The sequence below is a fragment of the Crocodylus siamensis genome, chromosome 3 (assembly GCF_052110815.1).
Source record: "Crocodylus siamensis isolate JL-2025a chromosome 3, ASM5211081v1, whole genome shotgun sequence".
Classification (NCBI taxonomy): Eukaryota; Metazoa; Chordata; order Crocodylia; family Crocodylidae; genus Crocodylus; species Crocodylus siamensis.
The window spans coordinates 37679225-37696593 of record NC_143397.1 but is presented as its reverse complement, the minus strand read 5'-3'; the positions used below and the strand labels follow the sequence as shown (position 1 = coordinate 37696593).

At 44.3% G+C, this 17369-nt stretch overlaps 1 protein-coding gene across 2 annotated transcripts in view; it reads right to left on the bottom strand.

Annotated features, from left to right (window-relative positions):
- Window positions 1-17369, bottom strand: part of MSH3 (mutS homolog 3) — a 220391-nt gene that overhangs the window by 146803 nt on the left and 56219 nt on the right. For both annotated transcript variants that reach the window (XM_090038175.1, XM_090038174.1), the window contains exon 9: window positions 619-731. In XM_090038175.1, the coding sequence (XP_089894301.1) occupies window positions 619-731 (113 nt within the window). The remainder of the gene's footprint in view (window positions 1-618; window positions 732-17369) is intronic.

Here is a 17369-nt window from a genome sequence, read left to right as displayed (position 1 = left end):
CATTCTATTTCCTGCTAAGATAAGCACATGCATTCTAAATTAGTGATGGGAATGAGGTAAATGATGACTATACCAAACCTCCATTATTTAGTCTCCCTTTAAAAACAACCCTGGGAACATCTAATCATGGTTAAACAGAAAGATTTATGAAGTCATAAACCCATTTAATTGATGTTTATGGCATATAGAAAAAACCCTGACAGATTCAGCAGTAATATTATCGAGCCTTGAATGATACACAGTCTTCCCTAAAGGTACAGAAAGGAGCCAATTCAAACAGTCATTGATCTTGACTCAATTTCTTCCTTCCCCAAAGGAGTTAAACAATTATATTAGATCTTCCAATAAAAAAATAAAGGCCCCACCACGTATTTTAGAACGCTAACATAATCATACAGAATTTTTTTGTGGTAGCAAATATGAACAGGAATGAAAAAGGCTAATAAAGCAAATACATTAACTGAAAGTTTTTATAAAAGGTCATGTTCACAGTTATGGGAGAAAAATGAACATTTCTGTTAAAAGGATAAAGAAATACCACAAAGCACCTGGTTCTTTATTTGTCCTTATAAAAGCTAACTAGGAATATCAATTTCAAATACTTTCTGAACGATGTACCTGTGATGTCAAGCGCTTCTCTTGCATAAAAATCAGTAATCAGCTGGAAAGCATGGCTGTATTCAAAATGAACGTTTTTCATTCTTTCTATTCGAATTCGGTCATCTTGTAAACTGCAGAAAAAAGAAAAAGAAAAGAAAAATCACTTCTTGGTTCTCAATTCTTAAATGCCCTTTTAAAGAAGACTAAAGGAAGCTACCATATTCAGGGCACTTGATTTTCTTTCCATTCTTTTCACTGTTAAGCTAATGGATAAAGCTTTCCCTCCATAGAATACATACTCCATGTTATTAATGCACTAGTCCCAGATGTGATTACATAAAAATGATTCCTTCTTATTCCATACACCAATTGTTTGAGAGTTTCTAAAACTGTATCCGCTGAACTAGAGATAAAAATCAATGCTCAGTATCTTTTGCCTCTATTAGCCCTGCAGAGTTGACACCGTTAGGATGGATCTGTAGTTAAATCTATAGGCCTCTACTCCCATCATTCTCCTCCTTCATCTGCTTGGGCTTCTGACACCAACTCTTTCCCCCACACTTGAAATTCTGCACCACTGGCATTCATAATGCCGTCTTCTTGTGATTTTTCCTACTTCTCCAGTTATTCAGTCACTGCCTTTTTGATGTGCTTCCCTCTTAAATGCTAATCAGCCCTGTGCCTCTCTCTACTCCCACCCTTTATTTCCTTGAACAACAAGTATAGTTTCCAAAGAAAAACTGATCTGTACTTCCTTGAAAATTACCATTCAGTAATCTCTCTAAAGGTGTTGTAATTGGTATTTCCCCCTGCTCACACTTTGAGAACCACATCTGTCAGTCACTAGCAACAGGAGAATCACCAGCCTTCTCAAGCTCCCCACTGGTAAAATAACTTCCATAGACAATGTAATTCAATTCTACTTTCCTAAATTACACAAGAATGTAGGACTGAGAGGGACCTCCTGGGTCAATGAATGTAATCCTCTAATATCCAAGGGAATGTGGTTATATACATCCTTTCATGAATTTATCAAGCTTCATCTTGAAATCAGGCAGGGTTTTTTACTTGAAGTGATCCTGCTGAAAGACTGTTTAAAATCTTACTCCTTGGATAGTCACAGACATTTTGATTTTTAACTTAATATTATTTAAGACTGATTTTCACTCATTTGTCCTTGTGTCCTTTATTTTAAATTGTTCTTATCCCTCTATAATGGTTACCCTAGAATATACCTGCCTGCAATATGTTAGCATTTTGCCTTCCTAAGCAAATCACCACAGTATCCTATTTTGCACTTGTTACAGTGACTTCTCTCTTTACTGAATGATCAAAATGGAACACAGTATTTTACATATTACTTTATCAGTGCCTTGTACTATATCTGTAATACTCAGAATCATAAAAAGTAGGGCTGGAAGGGACCTTGGGAGGCACCAGTCTAGCCCCCTGTTCAAGACAGGATCATCTCTGACTAAACCATTCCAGTTAAGAGTCTGTCTAACCAGATTTTGAAAATGTCAAAGGATGGAGACTCTACAACCTCTCTAGGTAACCTTTTCTAATACTTACCCATGTGCATAATAAGAAAATTCTTCCTAATGTCTAACCTAAATTTCACCTGCTGCAACTTGAAGCCACAGATCCTACACAGTCCTGCCCCATGCAGCCCAGGAAACAGCCAGTCTCCTTCCCTCTATAATCATCCTTCAGATGATTTGAAGACTTACCAAATCTCCCACTCAGTCTTCTCTTCTAAAGATTAAATCACCCTAGCTCTTTCAGCCTGTCTTCGTAAGTCACGGTTTCCCTCAACCCTAATCATTTCTGTTGTTCTAAACTGGACTTTTTCTAATCCAGCCACATCCTTCTTGAAGTGTGGGGCTCAAAACCAGACTCAGTATTCTAGATAAGGCATCTACAAATAGAGCAGAAGGATTACTTCCCTTGATTAGCACGTAATACTTCTACCAATACAACGTAGCATGCTACTGGCCTTTTTTGCAACAAGATCACACTGTTGACTTACACTCAGCTAGTGGTTAACAGTAACCCCCCACATCCTTCTCTGCAGTACTTCAACCTAACCTATTATCCCCCAGGCTGTATTAGTGTATGCTATTATTCTCTTCTAAGAGCAGGACCTTGAATTTGTTGAATTTAATCTGACTGATTGTGGACCATTCTCCAGTTTTTTTCAGGTCACTGTAAATCCTGTTACAAAATCATAGAAAATTAAGGTTGGAAGGGACCTCACGAGGTCATCTATTCCAACCCCCTTCCCAAAGCAGGACCATCCCCAACTAGATCATCTCAGACATTCTTGTCTGCAACTCCATCCAACTTGGTGCCATCCACAAGTGTACTAAGCATGCACTCATTCCCGTCATTCTTATCATTAAGGAAGATGTCGAACAATACCAGACCCAGGACAGATTCCTGGGGAACTCAACTTGATACCTCCTTTCACCTAGACTTTGAGCCATTAATGACTACTTGTTAAGCATTATTATCCAATCAGTTTCGTATTCACCTTACAGTACTTCTGTCTATCTGTATTTCTTTAGTTTATTAATAAGAATGTCATGGGAGCCTGTGTCAAAAGCCTTGCTAAAATCAAGGTACATCACATCTACTGCTTTCTTCCTGTCACCTTGTCACAGAATGAAATTAAGTTGATCAGGCATGACTTGCTGGCTGTTCCTGATACTTCCTTAACTCTACTCATAATATCTTGCCTAAGATCACATTGGTCACACATAGCTACATCACATAGGTGGCTCAGTCTTCTAGTGTTAAACTACTACACATGTATTTTTCCAGCATTTATCTTCTACCAAATGAGCTCATAGCCTCCAGCAGAACTTAAGTCTTTTGCATTTTACGTCCTTAATTTCCCTCACATTTCTTTACTTCAGTCCTCAAACTCAGGCACCTCCTCCATTATCCTGTTCTGATCCTCTCTGTATTGATGAGCCCTTTCAACTTTGGGTTAAAACAGTTTAGTAGAGTAGTCCAAATTTAAGCCCTTGGGGGTATCATATACCTTAGGGGCTGCACCAACTGAACCACAGAACACCAGGCCATATGGACACTACTGCTAAACTGCACAAACACACAAATACAATCCCTTGACTCCCAACAGCCCCACTGCAATGTGGGTGCATGAGCATGATTTCCCATGCCCACTGCTGCAACTTGTGCCCTTGCAGGTACCCCCCACCTTTGAACCATGCAGGTGCTATTCCTCACACACCACTTCATTCCCTCGCCTCTCATGTGTAGACCCATAGTCACCCTCAGCTCCTCGTGTTGTGTTATGCTGCCTGGCCTCTCTGGATTGGAGGCTAGAAGTGCTAGCTGGAAAAGGGAGGGAAAACCAGAGGCTCATGCTGCTGTTGCAACCAGAGTGATGGAGGAAGTAATAACCAGGCAGAAGCCAGGGGGCTGCAACTTAATCCCTTGTAAGCAACATGTGACCCATGGGCCACCAGTGGGACAACCCTGAACTTAGGATCACTAATGAAAATGTTAAACAAAATGAGTGCCCTAGACTAGTCTTTTAAAAATTATACTAGTGACCTCTAATTCCAGCTCTGCTCTGAATAATGCATTTGTCTCAATGGTGAGCTGGAACTGTGACTTCTCTATGGCAGTGTTTCCCAACCTTTTTTACCCCACAGCACACTTACCTAAATAAGCACCGCGGCACACTGGATGCGGGGGACAGGGGGGAAGAGGGTGGCACACGTCCAGCCAGACACCAACCGGGAAGGGAAGGGGGGTGTGCACAGCCAGCCGGATGACATTTTGGGCTGGAGCCACGCTCCCCATCTGCCTGTCCTCAGCAGCAGCAGGCGGGGAGCATGGCTCCAGCCCAAAATGCCACAGCACACCTGGACATGCCCGACAGCACAACAGTGTACTGTAGCATACCGGTTAGGAAACACTGCTCTATGGTTTAGTTCATGTATGTGCACATCCAGAACTATATCCATCTCTATGTTTGCCTTTTTTTTAATGAGAAAAAAAATGTTCAAAAACAGGTAAGAATATTTTCTTTTTCCCCTAAGGCAAATGTTATTTCTACCTTAACCTTATAGATAGCTCCAGAGAGCAAGGTAAAAATCAAGTGCTTGTGGTTACAGTCAAGGCCGTCCCTGGGGGGAGGTGGGGGTTGCGAATCAGGGTGACCACCCCAGGCCCTACACTTTGGGGGCTCTGCAGTCAGTGCTGTATAGGCGCTGCTGAGAGCTGCTGGCTCTGCCACCAGTGCTGGCTCCGGTCGCTCGCCAACCCATCCCCAGGTTGATATGCCCTGGGCCACACACACCTCTAGAGACGGCTCTGGTTACAGTTAAGAGAAAAAAAAGCTGTAATGCATCTGCAGAACAGAAGAACTTTGTGAGGACAGTAAAAGAGGAATGCTTCAGGAACAAGTCCAAAATATCTACCCTAACAGAGGCAAGGCCCAGCTCTGCTGTCCTTCACCCTCTGAGGTTACAGTAGGACAGAAACCCAGTTACAACATTCTAATATAGTATATATGTTGGATGATTTAATTCATACTGTGGCTTTCCCATGCCTTTTTGAAACTGGGAATGGATAAAATGGTTCCTGGTAGTGCTGGAGTGACGTTGCAGCCATGATGGTCCACAAATCATGTAAAAGGCAAGAATTTTCTTTAGGGTAATCTTTTACTGGATCACCTGCATTGTTGGAATAGTTATTCAACTTTCAAAAAGGCTTTCTCATTCAAAAACTTGCCTAAGTCTGTCCCAAGCATGCAGTTATGTACTGCCTACAAAACTCGCCTGTGTCTCGCATAAAGTTATTCCTCAAAATGTTTACATAGTTCAGCTGAGGTTCCATTCTGGCCAATATCCAGTGGCCATGCTTGAGCAAAGTTGTAAGTGGATCTTTGCTCTCAAACAAAATGCTAGGTACCAAACAGGGACCTAATTCCAGATAGGGCCCTGTGAGACACTTGCATATAGTTCTGAGGCAACAAAGCAGATACCGACTCTGACTTCATCCCAGCTACCACGTGCAAAAAAAGCATTTTCTCCCATTGCTCTGGGTGGGCAGCTTCAATTTGCCAGATGACCCATGCTCCTTCCAAAGCTATCTGGCAAGAGACAAGCTTATAAACTGATTTTTCCAACTCCGGTGAATTGCTTACTTTTTTCACTGAACTGATTTGTCTGATCCCAAAGAACAAAGCTCCATGTTCCTGTATGAAATATTTAAAACACTTTTTCAGTTCTTTCTTCCTTATTAACACAAGGCATTTTTAGCTTGAGAGGCACTATGCATGCAATACTTACTATCCACCCATTTTAACATTCCTTATAGATTTCATAGACATTAGGGCTGGAAGGGACCTCAGAAGATCTTTGAGTCCAGCCCCCTGCTCCAGGGGCAGGAAGTTAGCAGGGGCCATAGGATCCCGGCAAGATAAACACCCAAATGTCTCTTGAAGGCATTCAAAGTAGGTGCTTGAACCACCTTGGGTGGCAGTCTATTCCAGACCTTGGGGGCTCAGACAGTAAAGGCCTATGGAAGCACTGTGTCAGACAATGGTTTATATTTGCTTGTTTATCTACTTTCAATTACCATAGTGCTATTTCTGAGTTTATTTGTCCAAAAGAAAGAAACAAAACAATACTGTCCTGGACTTGGCTGCTTGCAAAGGGCCTTCATGATAAAAAGCCCACTCTTCTGGGTGAGTCCCCCCCACTTAGAAATAAAATCTGCTTGCTTGAGAAAGTAGCCATGTTTCCCTTCAATAGTGATACCAAGTTAAACCTTGACTGGTCCATAGTGAAAAACTGTCCAGCCTTATAAAATGGTGAAACAGTAGGCCAGACACAGAAGAGATATTAGGCAGTAAGGGGCCTCTAAGGGAAGACCAAATCAAAGAATTTCCTTCCAAAAGAAGGGAGCTCAAAGGGTATGCCTGCCTAGCACATCTATACCGTAGGCCTTTTGCATGGATCTGTCATGCTACATTATGTAAAGGAAGCCTTCTGCTCCACTGTACTCCGTGAAGGGGACTGCAGGAATCAGGTCTGATAATTTCATCTCATTGCGCTCCATGATGGTGATCACAGATTTTCATATTCAATTAATTTTTCCTTCTGGAATCCATCTTCAAAAACTGTTTTGGGGATGCATGAAAGAGGAGCAAAAACAACTGGATTCAGAGATTACTTTAAGAATATTTCAAGAGGTTAGCAAAATCCATGTCTTTAAAGAGCTTAATCTTGACATATGATTGGGGTTAGTAGGTGTGTAACAGAAAGTAACTTCTTTTTGCATGCTCTCATAGCCAGAAAGCAAAAGATCTTTCTGCATCAGACTACAGATTCCTGATCGCAAAGATCATCTACTTATTGCTCATCTCGTGAAATAATAATTCTCTTCATATGAAATGATCTCAATCCTGTATATATTAAGACTGCTAGAAAGATCACTAGTTTATTTTGAGGTATCTCAGATTTAACTGAATGTTCCTATTACACACTCAATCTCCAGGCCAACTAGGATCTACCCCCACCCCCAAGGCACATGCACACATTTTTTTCAACAAACTGATGGGTTTGACAGGTGATCACTTTGCGTTTTTTAACTACTGACAATAATACAGCAAGACATTATCTTTCCTTCTTGTTCTTTTAGTTTGCTCCAGTCTTCACTAATTTCAGCTCTACTGTAGTTGTCACTTTTGCTACTGATGACCCTCTGGATTAAGCGCCCTACTTCAGCATCTGTGGCTACTATAGCAGTTTGCAAGATACCAATCCTAGTAGTAAATTTGTCTCCATATGATGAATGCTACCTGGAACATAGTACAGCACAAGCCTTTGAATGAAATCTTACATGACAGTTGGTCTTGTTGGCTTGCCTGTAGGTAGGCAGAATTAAAAAAAAGAAAAATGTTTTTTAAAAAGGAATTTATTTTTATGCTCTGTTGATTATGATGTTTTCATAATTTTTACTTTTTGAACAGTGAAGTTTAGCACAGCCTGGAGAAATCATTTCTTGGAAAGAAATTCAACATAAGGTCTCCAGCACACATAGGCCCTACTCCCTGTACTGATCTTTTAGAAAAAAGATAGAGAAAAATATTCTGTTGACAATACGAGAAATACCTCAAGACACAGCAGACAGTGCTTTTTTAAAGAGCTTTTGGATACCTAGAATATGAATGCTACACTATTGTTGATAACATATACCTGTAACCATGCTGAAATTTTATTTAGAGCTCAAAAATATGCTAATTTATTAATTCAGCATACTGGCAAATGCTAATATTTACTAAGACACCATAAAAACATATTAGTTGCTGTGATAGTAGAAATTAAGATGCCATAATAGATGCACAACAAATAGAACACAGAAATAGTTTTCCAGTAGGATGACAGATCAATTTGAAATACCCAAAAACTACATACAGTTTTCTTCAATGTCTTTAACATGCCCCTGCTACTCAACACAAAACAAAGCATACTAAAAACAGTTCAAAAATAAAAAAAAGAACACACCAAGAATCAGGCTTTTCTTCAAGTAAAGCTGCAGACCACTTGACCTACATACACTCTTTTTAATCATGAACTCTACTTAGCCAGGTTTATACTTGTGCGTCTTGCTATTGCTTCTTAGAAAAACAAATACACACAAATTACAGCTTTTAGTTTATTTTATTTTCCAGCTACAATGCATACAGTAATTTTTTCCATGTGATACATAATGTACAATTCAAAATAGTTATAGGTATGCAAGACAACAGTCCTAATCCAAAACAACTTTGTTCTCTTAACAGCTGTTAAACAGTATGCCCACAGGCTCAGCTTCACAATGTTTTTAATATGCAGTCCATCCCAAATATATGTTCAAATAAAATTATTTTGATATTTTATGTTTTACCAATAGATGGCTGGATGCTATGCATACTTTTTATTATTATTAAAAAACAGCTTCCATACAATGCCAAAAACTTGAGGTTTTGTTTTTTTTCACAAAAACAAGTGCCCCCTCCCCCCTCCCCCAAGATCAGCCCCACTCAGGATGGGGCAGGTTTTTTGCCATGCAAGCCAGCAGCATTGGGGGGGGGGGCGTGGGGGACAGCACTAAGCCATGGCACAGAAGTATAGGAGTGGATATGGAGCTTTTGGCCCACCCCTGGTTCTGCCCACAAATTGTGCCCCCCCCAGACTCAGGAGGCACCAGTCACCCCTAGTTTTTTTGATGGTCGTATGTTGAGAAACAGAGTCATAAGTACATTGGAATGGAAGGTATAGTCAGGGATGATAGGAAAAATTAAATGTGTCATTTAAGCCCCTGCTAGACATGCAAGTAAAGGTGGGATAGGATCTGATATGCAATCCACAGAATCGCACTCCTGCCAGGCCACATGTGCAAGGCAGGAGGCGTGATTGTGGGATCAAGTATCAGATCCCATCACACCTTGTTACCAGTGCAGGGGGAGCCTGGGACTGAAATCCCAGGCTCCCCCTGCACTGGTAAGTAGTAAGTTCCTACAGCTGAGAGCCTGAAGCTGATGAGGCTCCCAGCTGCAGATGCATATGATGCCCCCTGACCTGTCCTGGGCTCCCAGCCTCAGGGGGCGCATATTGCAACCCCCAAGGCTGGAAGCCCATGTCAGCTGATGGGCCTCCCAGCCACAGGGGCACAGCTAGCCCCACATTTGATTAACAGTGCCATAGGAACCAGCCACACACTTATTCCACATTTTTTGTGGAATAACTTTGTAGTTTGTTCCTTGTTTTATTACACCATTAATTGCTTTAATGTGGCCAGGTTACAACTTAAGACATAATTAACTGGTTAATCATACCTTAAGTGCAACGTGTGGCAGGATCCTTAGATAACGTAACTTAAAGACAGAGGTGATAGCTACCACTGCCGTAATCCTTTTACTTGTGCATAGCCTCACATCGCTTTCTCTTGGTCTTCAAACACTGTATGCTGTTCACCACTGACATAGCTGCTCCTTTATGCTTGTAAAATTCAGAGCCCAGGAGGGACACTGCCACAATATAAACAATATATCAAGATGACTTGTTTATCTAGAAAAGGGAGTTTTAAACTGTACCATTTAAAAAAAAATGTTCATGTTCCTCTTACTCAGCCTCACTGCTTCTTTCTCTGCCACAATTTCTTATTTCAACTGTATTTCTAATCCGTATACAAGATGCATTAGAATCTCAGCTTTTATTTTTAAAAGTTACAACTAGTCTTTGCGGTTGCCAAGGCAGCCTTCAAAATATGCACAACTAATGCAGACTGAATGTGCAGGAAGATGAAACAACATATCAGGAAGGTATAAATTGCTCCCATTTGATTCAATGGCATATGAACTATGCAGCCATCACTGACAACTTAAAGTGGTAATAGCGTTAACCATTTTATTACTGATCACTGTGATGAGTCCAGGTTTTGTCCCTGCTCCCTTCTCATCAGTACTACCCCAACCTACTCCACCTCCTTCTCTCTTGCCACAACTTGCTGGTAACCAGTGTATTTAGAGGGAGGCCGTTCTTAGGATCAGCATAGTCCTTTCAGGCTGTTATCAGGGCCTCCTTGCTAGCCACACCTATGCCTCACTTATTGCTTCCTGTCTGCCCCCTTTTTTGGGACTCTCCTTCTCTCACTTTCTCTGTGTACTAGACTAACACAGGGCCCCTCAGGCCCCCAACCCTCATCTGTGTTTCAGTCTTTTTGGCCTCAGCCCCCTTTTTTCTAGCTGGGGTCCCTCAGCCCAGTTCCACTGATTTGGGCCCTGGCTCTCTAGGCCTCAGCCCTGCACTGGAGGGTGCCTGCTCAGTACCCCACTGATGGCTTCCTCTGCCCCTACAGCCCACCCCCCACCCAGTCCTCTGGGATTAAACTTAAATACTTAGAAGAAAACTGGGCCTCTCAGGGACATAACAATTATCAGTCTCACAAGGAGATGCCTCAGTTCCCCCAGCCCCAGGCTACCTCCATTTCACTGTCAGTCAGCTCTACCCTGCATTCCCTTTCCTGCCACCTGCCAGCCTCAGCTGCCAGCCCCAGCTCAGCAACTGGGCTTATATGAAGCCAAGTCCTGCCCCTTCTGGTCACCTGACCTTTTGCCATTGAAGAGGGGCCCAGGTATTTCTGTTCAGCCTAATGAATTGTTTGGCTTTTCTTGTCCCACAGCCCTCCCCCACCTTCTTAGCAATTCCTGGCCTCTAGCCTTGAGTCTCTTGTGAGCTGCATCTTTGCATCCTCCTTCCCCTGCGAGTCTTCACAGTCTGGCTCCTGAACAGGGCATGTTCCCCTCTCCCTCCAGTGTACAGGTAACAGGATTTGGGTTCCCTGTTACAACCATCTATGCAGAAACCAGTGTTTTATACAACTGCTAAACAAGAAGCAGATATTAGTGCAGCATGGCAGCTAGTTAGAATGGAGAATAATGACTTCAAGCTCCCCCAATCCATTTTATATTTAAAGGTTTCCATGCCACTGATGAAACTAGGGAGACATCCCATCTGGCACTTAAGTCTCAGCCGCCTCCTGGGTGTCAAGGAACAAAACAAATCTCACACGCCTTCATGGATGTCTAAAGTCCTAATTGTCTCCATTCTAACTACCCAAACCTCCTATTTTCTTCCTGATACTTTCTGCAATGTAGGGTAAAAATCAGGGGAATAAAATGCATTCAGTTTATTACAAGATAAATGCAGAAATGCAGTGATAGCCATACTTTATCACAATGTATAGCAGTAAGAAAAGGAAGGGCTTGTGGGGCCAATATGCCATAGTTTCAAGGTCTTTTCTATATTGTTCCAGGTTCAATATTATTTAAGTTAAATCTAGCAAATTTCAAACACAGGCTGTTGACATCTCAAGCCTCAAGACATGTAATATAATCTTAGAATGAATTTAACCCAGCCCTGCAATTCATAAACCTCTACATAAAATGGAAAAGAAAATTATATACTGTGTTTTCAGACAATTATTCAAATGTCTCACTAGGCCAAGCAAGGAAAGGTTCGATTTTTTTTTTTTAAATAGCAATATGTTTTGACACATATTGTAAATTAAACTTGCAAGTGCTCTATACCAGGTGTTCCTCTGGCTTGAAAAAAGAAGAGAAAAAGAAAAACTTTGCCTGAGACATCAAACCAACAGTAAGTTGTGTGCAAGGGTGAAAAAACGCTCTGTAATTTAAGACCACATCATTTATTATTTCATATCAACATCCTTTCAGAAGAGACTAATGTTTATATCCTGCATTTAATCCTTTCAATGTGCCATAGAAAAAGGAGGAGGAATGCACATGCATGTACATGTTACACATATACACACTGCAAATACATTCCTATATTTAAAACTTTTGTTTTGCTGCAAAAAACAACTTATTACCTACGTCTTTGATTGATTTCCTAGGGCTGGATTGGCATCTGGATTTAACTGTGCTGCTTGCCCACCCCTGAAGACAGGCTTTTTGTGCTATTAAAGGGATCCCAGAAAGAAAACCCACAATAGGTAGAAAACACTGCTGCTGTCTCTTTCTGCCTTCGTCTTTGAGGGGCCAGTCTACGTTCAAGATCTGGTCTCAATTTGCTGGGAATGACCTTTTAGATCTTTAATATGCAAGAGGAAAACTATAAAAATTCAAACTCCACCAAGGGGTAGAAGGAAAACTCTGAAGGAACAGAGATGTGGACCAGAAACAATACTACCGGACACACCGTCAAACCAGGAGTTTACACTGTTCTGACTTTCTCCAACATAACTGAAAAGACACGTTTCTGTGTTCCCATTTACACTCCTATGCCCTTAACCATCAGCTAGCATTACTCTGACGTTCTGCAACATGACCCAAAAGAAAACTTCATTCCCACTTACATTAATCACTTCAAACCTAAAATTTATAATCACTGAGCTTTTTCCACATAACTCAGAGAAACTTTCTTTATTCCCACTTATATCCTACCAATACTCCTACTGTACATTCAAACCTCTGACCCAAAAATGAAACCTTTCTTGTTCCCATTTGTGAGCAAAGTAGTCGCACTTTCTTGACCAGCGGACCATATTCAGCAGTACACAGTGCTCCCTTCATGCCCCAGCACAACGCAAACTGGTCCACATTGGGCTGTAAAGCAAAGTGCCTAAACATAAAGGACAGGTGTATCTGGACAAGGAACTGGAAGAGGTGAAGGACACTGCCAGAGCCAGCCCAGTTCTTGTGGCTTCAAGCCTATTCTTGGAGTTCTTTAGGATCATCTGGGCTTGGCCCAGCATAAGGTTGACCAGATAGGTGACAGTGAATATGCACAGGACAGAGAATATGTGCACTGTCCTAGAAAAATCCGAAGTCCAGCGTATAGAAGAGATAACTGAATTTGCAAAGCATGGCTGCAGCTGAAGTAAGTTAAAGGAAGTGTGAAAGAACATCTTCAACATCTCTCTCTCACAAAAAAGGTAGGTGTCACGGGGGCACTTGGGTGCCCCGTGTCTTGGAGGAAATAAGGGCAGCTGCTACACTTTAAGGCCGCCCAGGTGCCGGTTGCTGGGGCAACCAGGCAGGTCAGGTGACCTGAAGGGGGCAGGGCCGGGCCTTTATAAACAGCCCAGGCCGGAGCCAGAGTAGTAGTTCCCTTCTGGCCGCCGCAGGAGCAGGAGCTCTGCGGGGAAGCTGAGCAGCCTGAGTCGATGGTTGTGGCCTGACCACCCGGACCAGCTGCAATGATGTGGGCAAGTGAACCCTATAAGAGACTGTGACTAAGGAGCCGAGTGAGTGTTGTGTTATAAGCCAGTAGGCTTCTTGTTTATGTTGCAGCTGCTTGGCTCATGGTTTTGTTATGGTCAAACCGGAGGACTGGGTGAAGCTGTAGGGGTGTGAGGAGGCCTCACAGGTGCTCCCCAATAATCTGGGGGTTCCTGGTGCCCACCAGGGCACAGCTAGTGGTGCCGGGCAGGCACAGCTCTTTCCTCCCGTGGGGCGCGTGTTGAGGGGTGTTGACCCCTGCCCTGTGGAGCAAGACAAGAGAGAAGCCCTAGTAGGGCAAGGGACCGAGACAGTGGTCCTGGGGGCCAGGCACGGCTGCGGCCACCTGAGCCCCAACTGGGTATAGGACCAGGAGAGAGTCCCGGAGGGCTCCATAGTGCTGGGGACTCTAGTGCCACAGTGGGCACGGTGAGCGAGCGCCGTAGAGGTGCTTGGCGTATAGGGGTTGAGACCCCGGCCCCAGAGGGGTCAACGAGCGCGAGAGGCGCGGCATAGGCCCCAGAGGGGGCAATGAGCGTGAGAGGCACGGCATAGGCCCCAGGAGTGGGCGCAAGTAACTGTCAGACACCCAGTGGGGTGTGTACTAGAGAGGACCCCGAAGGGTCAAGGGGGCCAGGTAAGGCTCAGGCGGCCTGAGCCCGATTGGAAGAGTATTGTTAGCAGGCCCGAGAGGGTCAGCAAGCATAGGGGCACCAGAGAAGGGGCGCCGGGTGTGAGACAAGCCCAGGGGCGCCAGAGAGGAGCACGGAAGGGCAAGGACACAAGAACGTCCGGGAACAGCTGCAAGGCTTGGGGCGTGCTGAAGGGGAGGCAGGAGGCACGCATTGCCCATAAGAGCACCCCACTAGGAATGGAGGTAACATCGGCGTGGTGTCAAAGGTGCAAGTAGGCAGCCTCCCATAACTGAACTCACAAGATCAAAGACGTGGCAGGTGAGTCGAGGGTGCTGGATCACCTTAACTGACACGGCAGGGGGCGCTAGGGAGCTTCACGGCCGCTCCCAGGTCCCACTCCATGACAGTAGGCATTGACACCAGTAGGTCTAGGCAATGGATAAAAGGTCCTGGTGGCCAGGGCCTTGTGCAGGAGCTACCACAGGAGGTTGTCAATCTTCTTGGCGACTTGTACAGGCTACACCAGGGTGTGTGGGCCCACACGGGTACAGCCACTGCTTGGCACTGCCTCCAGGACATACTAAGGTAGGCAGCGAGGACATGGGCAAGGCATGCTTTAATGACATTTTCCAGGACAGGCTTTCAAAGTAGAGGTACCAGGTACTGTTGTCAAGCATGCCAAGGGACAGCAAAGTAACAAGATATTGTTGCCAAGCATGTCACCCTCCACAGCCAGGGCAACAGGCAGCAACAAATATGATGTATTCAGCAAGCTCCAGAAAGGGAGGACCCATTGCTCATGGAGGTGATTGTATATGACAGTGACAGCATCTGTGAGGAGAACAGTCTTAACTTCAGGCAAAAGTGAATGAGAAGAGGCAAAATGAATAGTAGGCCAAGCCAGACCTGGCTGGTGGATTGGTGAGCGATGAGGAGGTGGCCAGCTTGATTGTACAAGCCCAGACCAAGGAGTAGACAAGCCTCCCAAAAGCGAAGCTTGGCAGCACAAACTCTTGCTGTACAGCAGAGCTGCAGATCAGGGGTTTCAGCAGCAGTTCTAGAAGTCATAGGTACATGGCTTAGGGCTTCAGAAAGTGACTCTGCCCCCTCACCAAGCCTGGGCAAGGCTGAAACATAATGGGAGGAAGACTTTCATAGATTTCATAGACATTAGGGCTGGAAGGGACCTCGGGAGATCATCGAGTCCAGCCCCCTGCCCAAAGGGCAGGAAGTCAGCTGGGGTCATAGGATCCCAGCAAGATAAGCATCCAATTTACTCTTGAAGGTGTTCAATGTAGGTGCTTGAACCACCTCTGCTGGCAGACTGTTCCAGACCTTGGGGGCTCGGACAGTAAAGAAATTATTCCTTATGTCCAGCCTGAAACGGTCTTGCAGGAGTTTGTGACCGTTCGACCTCGTCATCCCTTGGGGCGCTCTGGTGAACAAACGTTCCCCCAGATCCTGGTGGTCACCCCTGATAAACTTATAGGTGGCCATCAGATCACCCCTGAGCCTACGCTTTTCCAGGCTAAAGAGTCCCATGGCTCTCAGCCTGTCATCGTAAGATCTGTTTTCCTGACCTCTGATCATGCGCGTGGCTCTCCTCTGGACTCTCTCAAGCTTCTCCACGTCCTTTTTGAATTGTGGAGCCCAAAACTGGATGCAGTACTCCAGCTGCGGCCTCACCAAGGCCGAGTACAAGGGGAGAATGACGTCCCGGGATTTGCTCGAGAAGCATCTATGGATGCAAGTCAGCGTTTTGGTCGCTTTACTAGTCGCAGCATCGCATTGCAGGCTGATGTTCATCTTGTGGTCAATGATGACCCCCAAGTCTCTTTCTTCTGTAGTGCTATCCAACGTAGCACTGCCGAGCCTATAAGGGTGCTGCAGGTTTTTCCTCCCAAGGTGGAGAACCTTGCATTTTTCGGTGTTAAACACCACGAGGTTCTCGTCTGCCCATTTGCTGAGCTTGTCCAGGTCAGGCTGGATCACCCGCCTGTCCTCTGGCGTGGATGCTTTGCCCCAAAGTTTGGTGTCATCGGCGAACTTGGCCAGTCCACTCCTGACTCCAGTGTCCACATTGTTAATGAAGCTGTTGAACAGTATGGGTCCCAGGACAGAGCCTTGAGGGACCCCACTGGTCACAGGGCACCTCAATGAGTGACTGCCATCAATTACAACCCTCTGGGTCCGACCACAGAGCCAGTTTCCCAGCCAGCGGATCGTGGTGGAGCCAAGGCCACAACTGGCTAGTTTGGCCAAGAGGTGATCGTGGGATACCAGATCAAAAGCTTTTCTGAAGTCAAAATATATGACATCAACCTCTTCTCCCTTGTCCAGGTGATAGGTCACCTGGTCATAGAAGGAAATGAGATTGGTCAAACAAGACCTACCCGCAACAAACCCGTGCTGGCTATCCCTTAGAATGTTAGCCTGGGCCAGTCCCTCAAGGATGGCCTCCTTAATAAACTTTTCTAGGATCTTCCCCAGGATAGAAGTCAGGCTAATGGGCCTGTAGTTAGCCGGATCCACTCTCCTCCCTTTTTTGAAGATCGGCACCACATTGGCCTTCTTCCAGTCAAGACATCCCAGAAACAGCTATCAGGACCCAAAGGGAAGGGCTTCCAATTAAGGCTGATGCACGCCCTTCCTTCCCCACCCCCACCCTTCTTCCTTCCCCACCCAGTGCAGGTAGGCAAAGGCCAGTCATTACCAAAGTAGACACTTCAGGGTTTGCACACTGAAGCTGGCCACCCTGCCTACCAGGTCTATCTGATACAGGCAGTCCTTGACTTACAACATTTCGAGTTGCAATGTTTCACACTTACAGTGTTTAGAAATTGACACCGTTTCACCTTTCTGATGTCAGTTTCAACTTTACAATACTTGATCTGATACAACGCCATGCCAGCAAACAAGCGTGCTGTGTTGCCCATTTCCCTGGAGAACATCTGTCCAAACTTCCTTGGACACTTTCTTTAAGAAAGCAGACAAGACTCCAGAGAAGACTCCAGCCAAGAGCCTTTCAAAAAATCCAACCAAGAGCCTTTCAAAATCTCCAGCAAAGTCGCCTCAAAGAAGTCCTTCCAAATCAATATGATTGCTATTTACAATATAAATACATTAATGTAGCTATATTACTCATCTATAATTGAGTGAGTACAAAATTCTGGGGTGTTTTTGGTAAAAATAGTGTATTGGGCCTTAGTTCAGGAACCAATCCCCCATTTATAATATTGTTTCTTATGAGAAAAGTTACAACGTTTCAACTTAAGACGCAGTTTTTAGGAACCAATTGTCTTGTAAGTTCAAGGACTGCCTGTACTGCACTCTGTGAGCCTAAAATGTCTGTAAGTGGGCAATCCCTT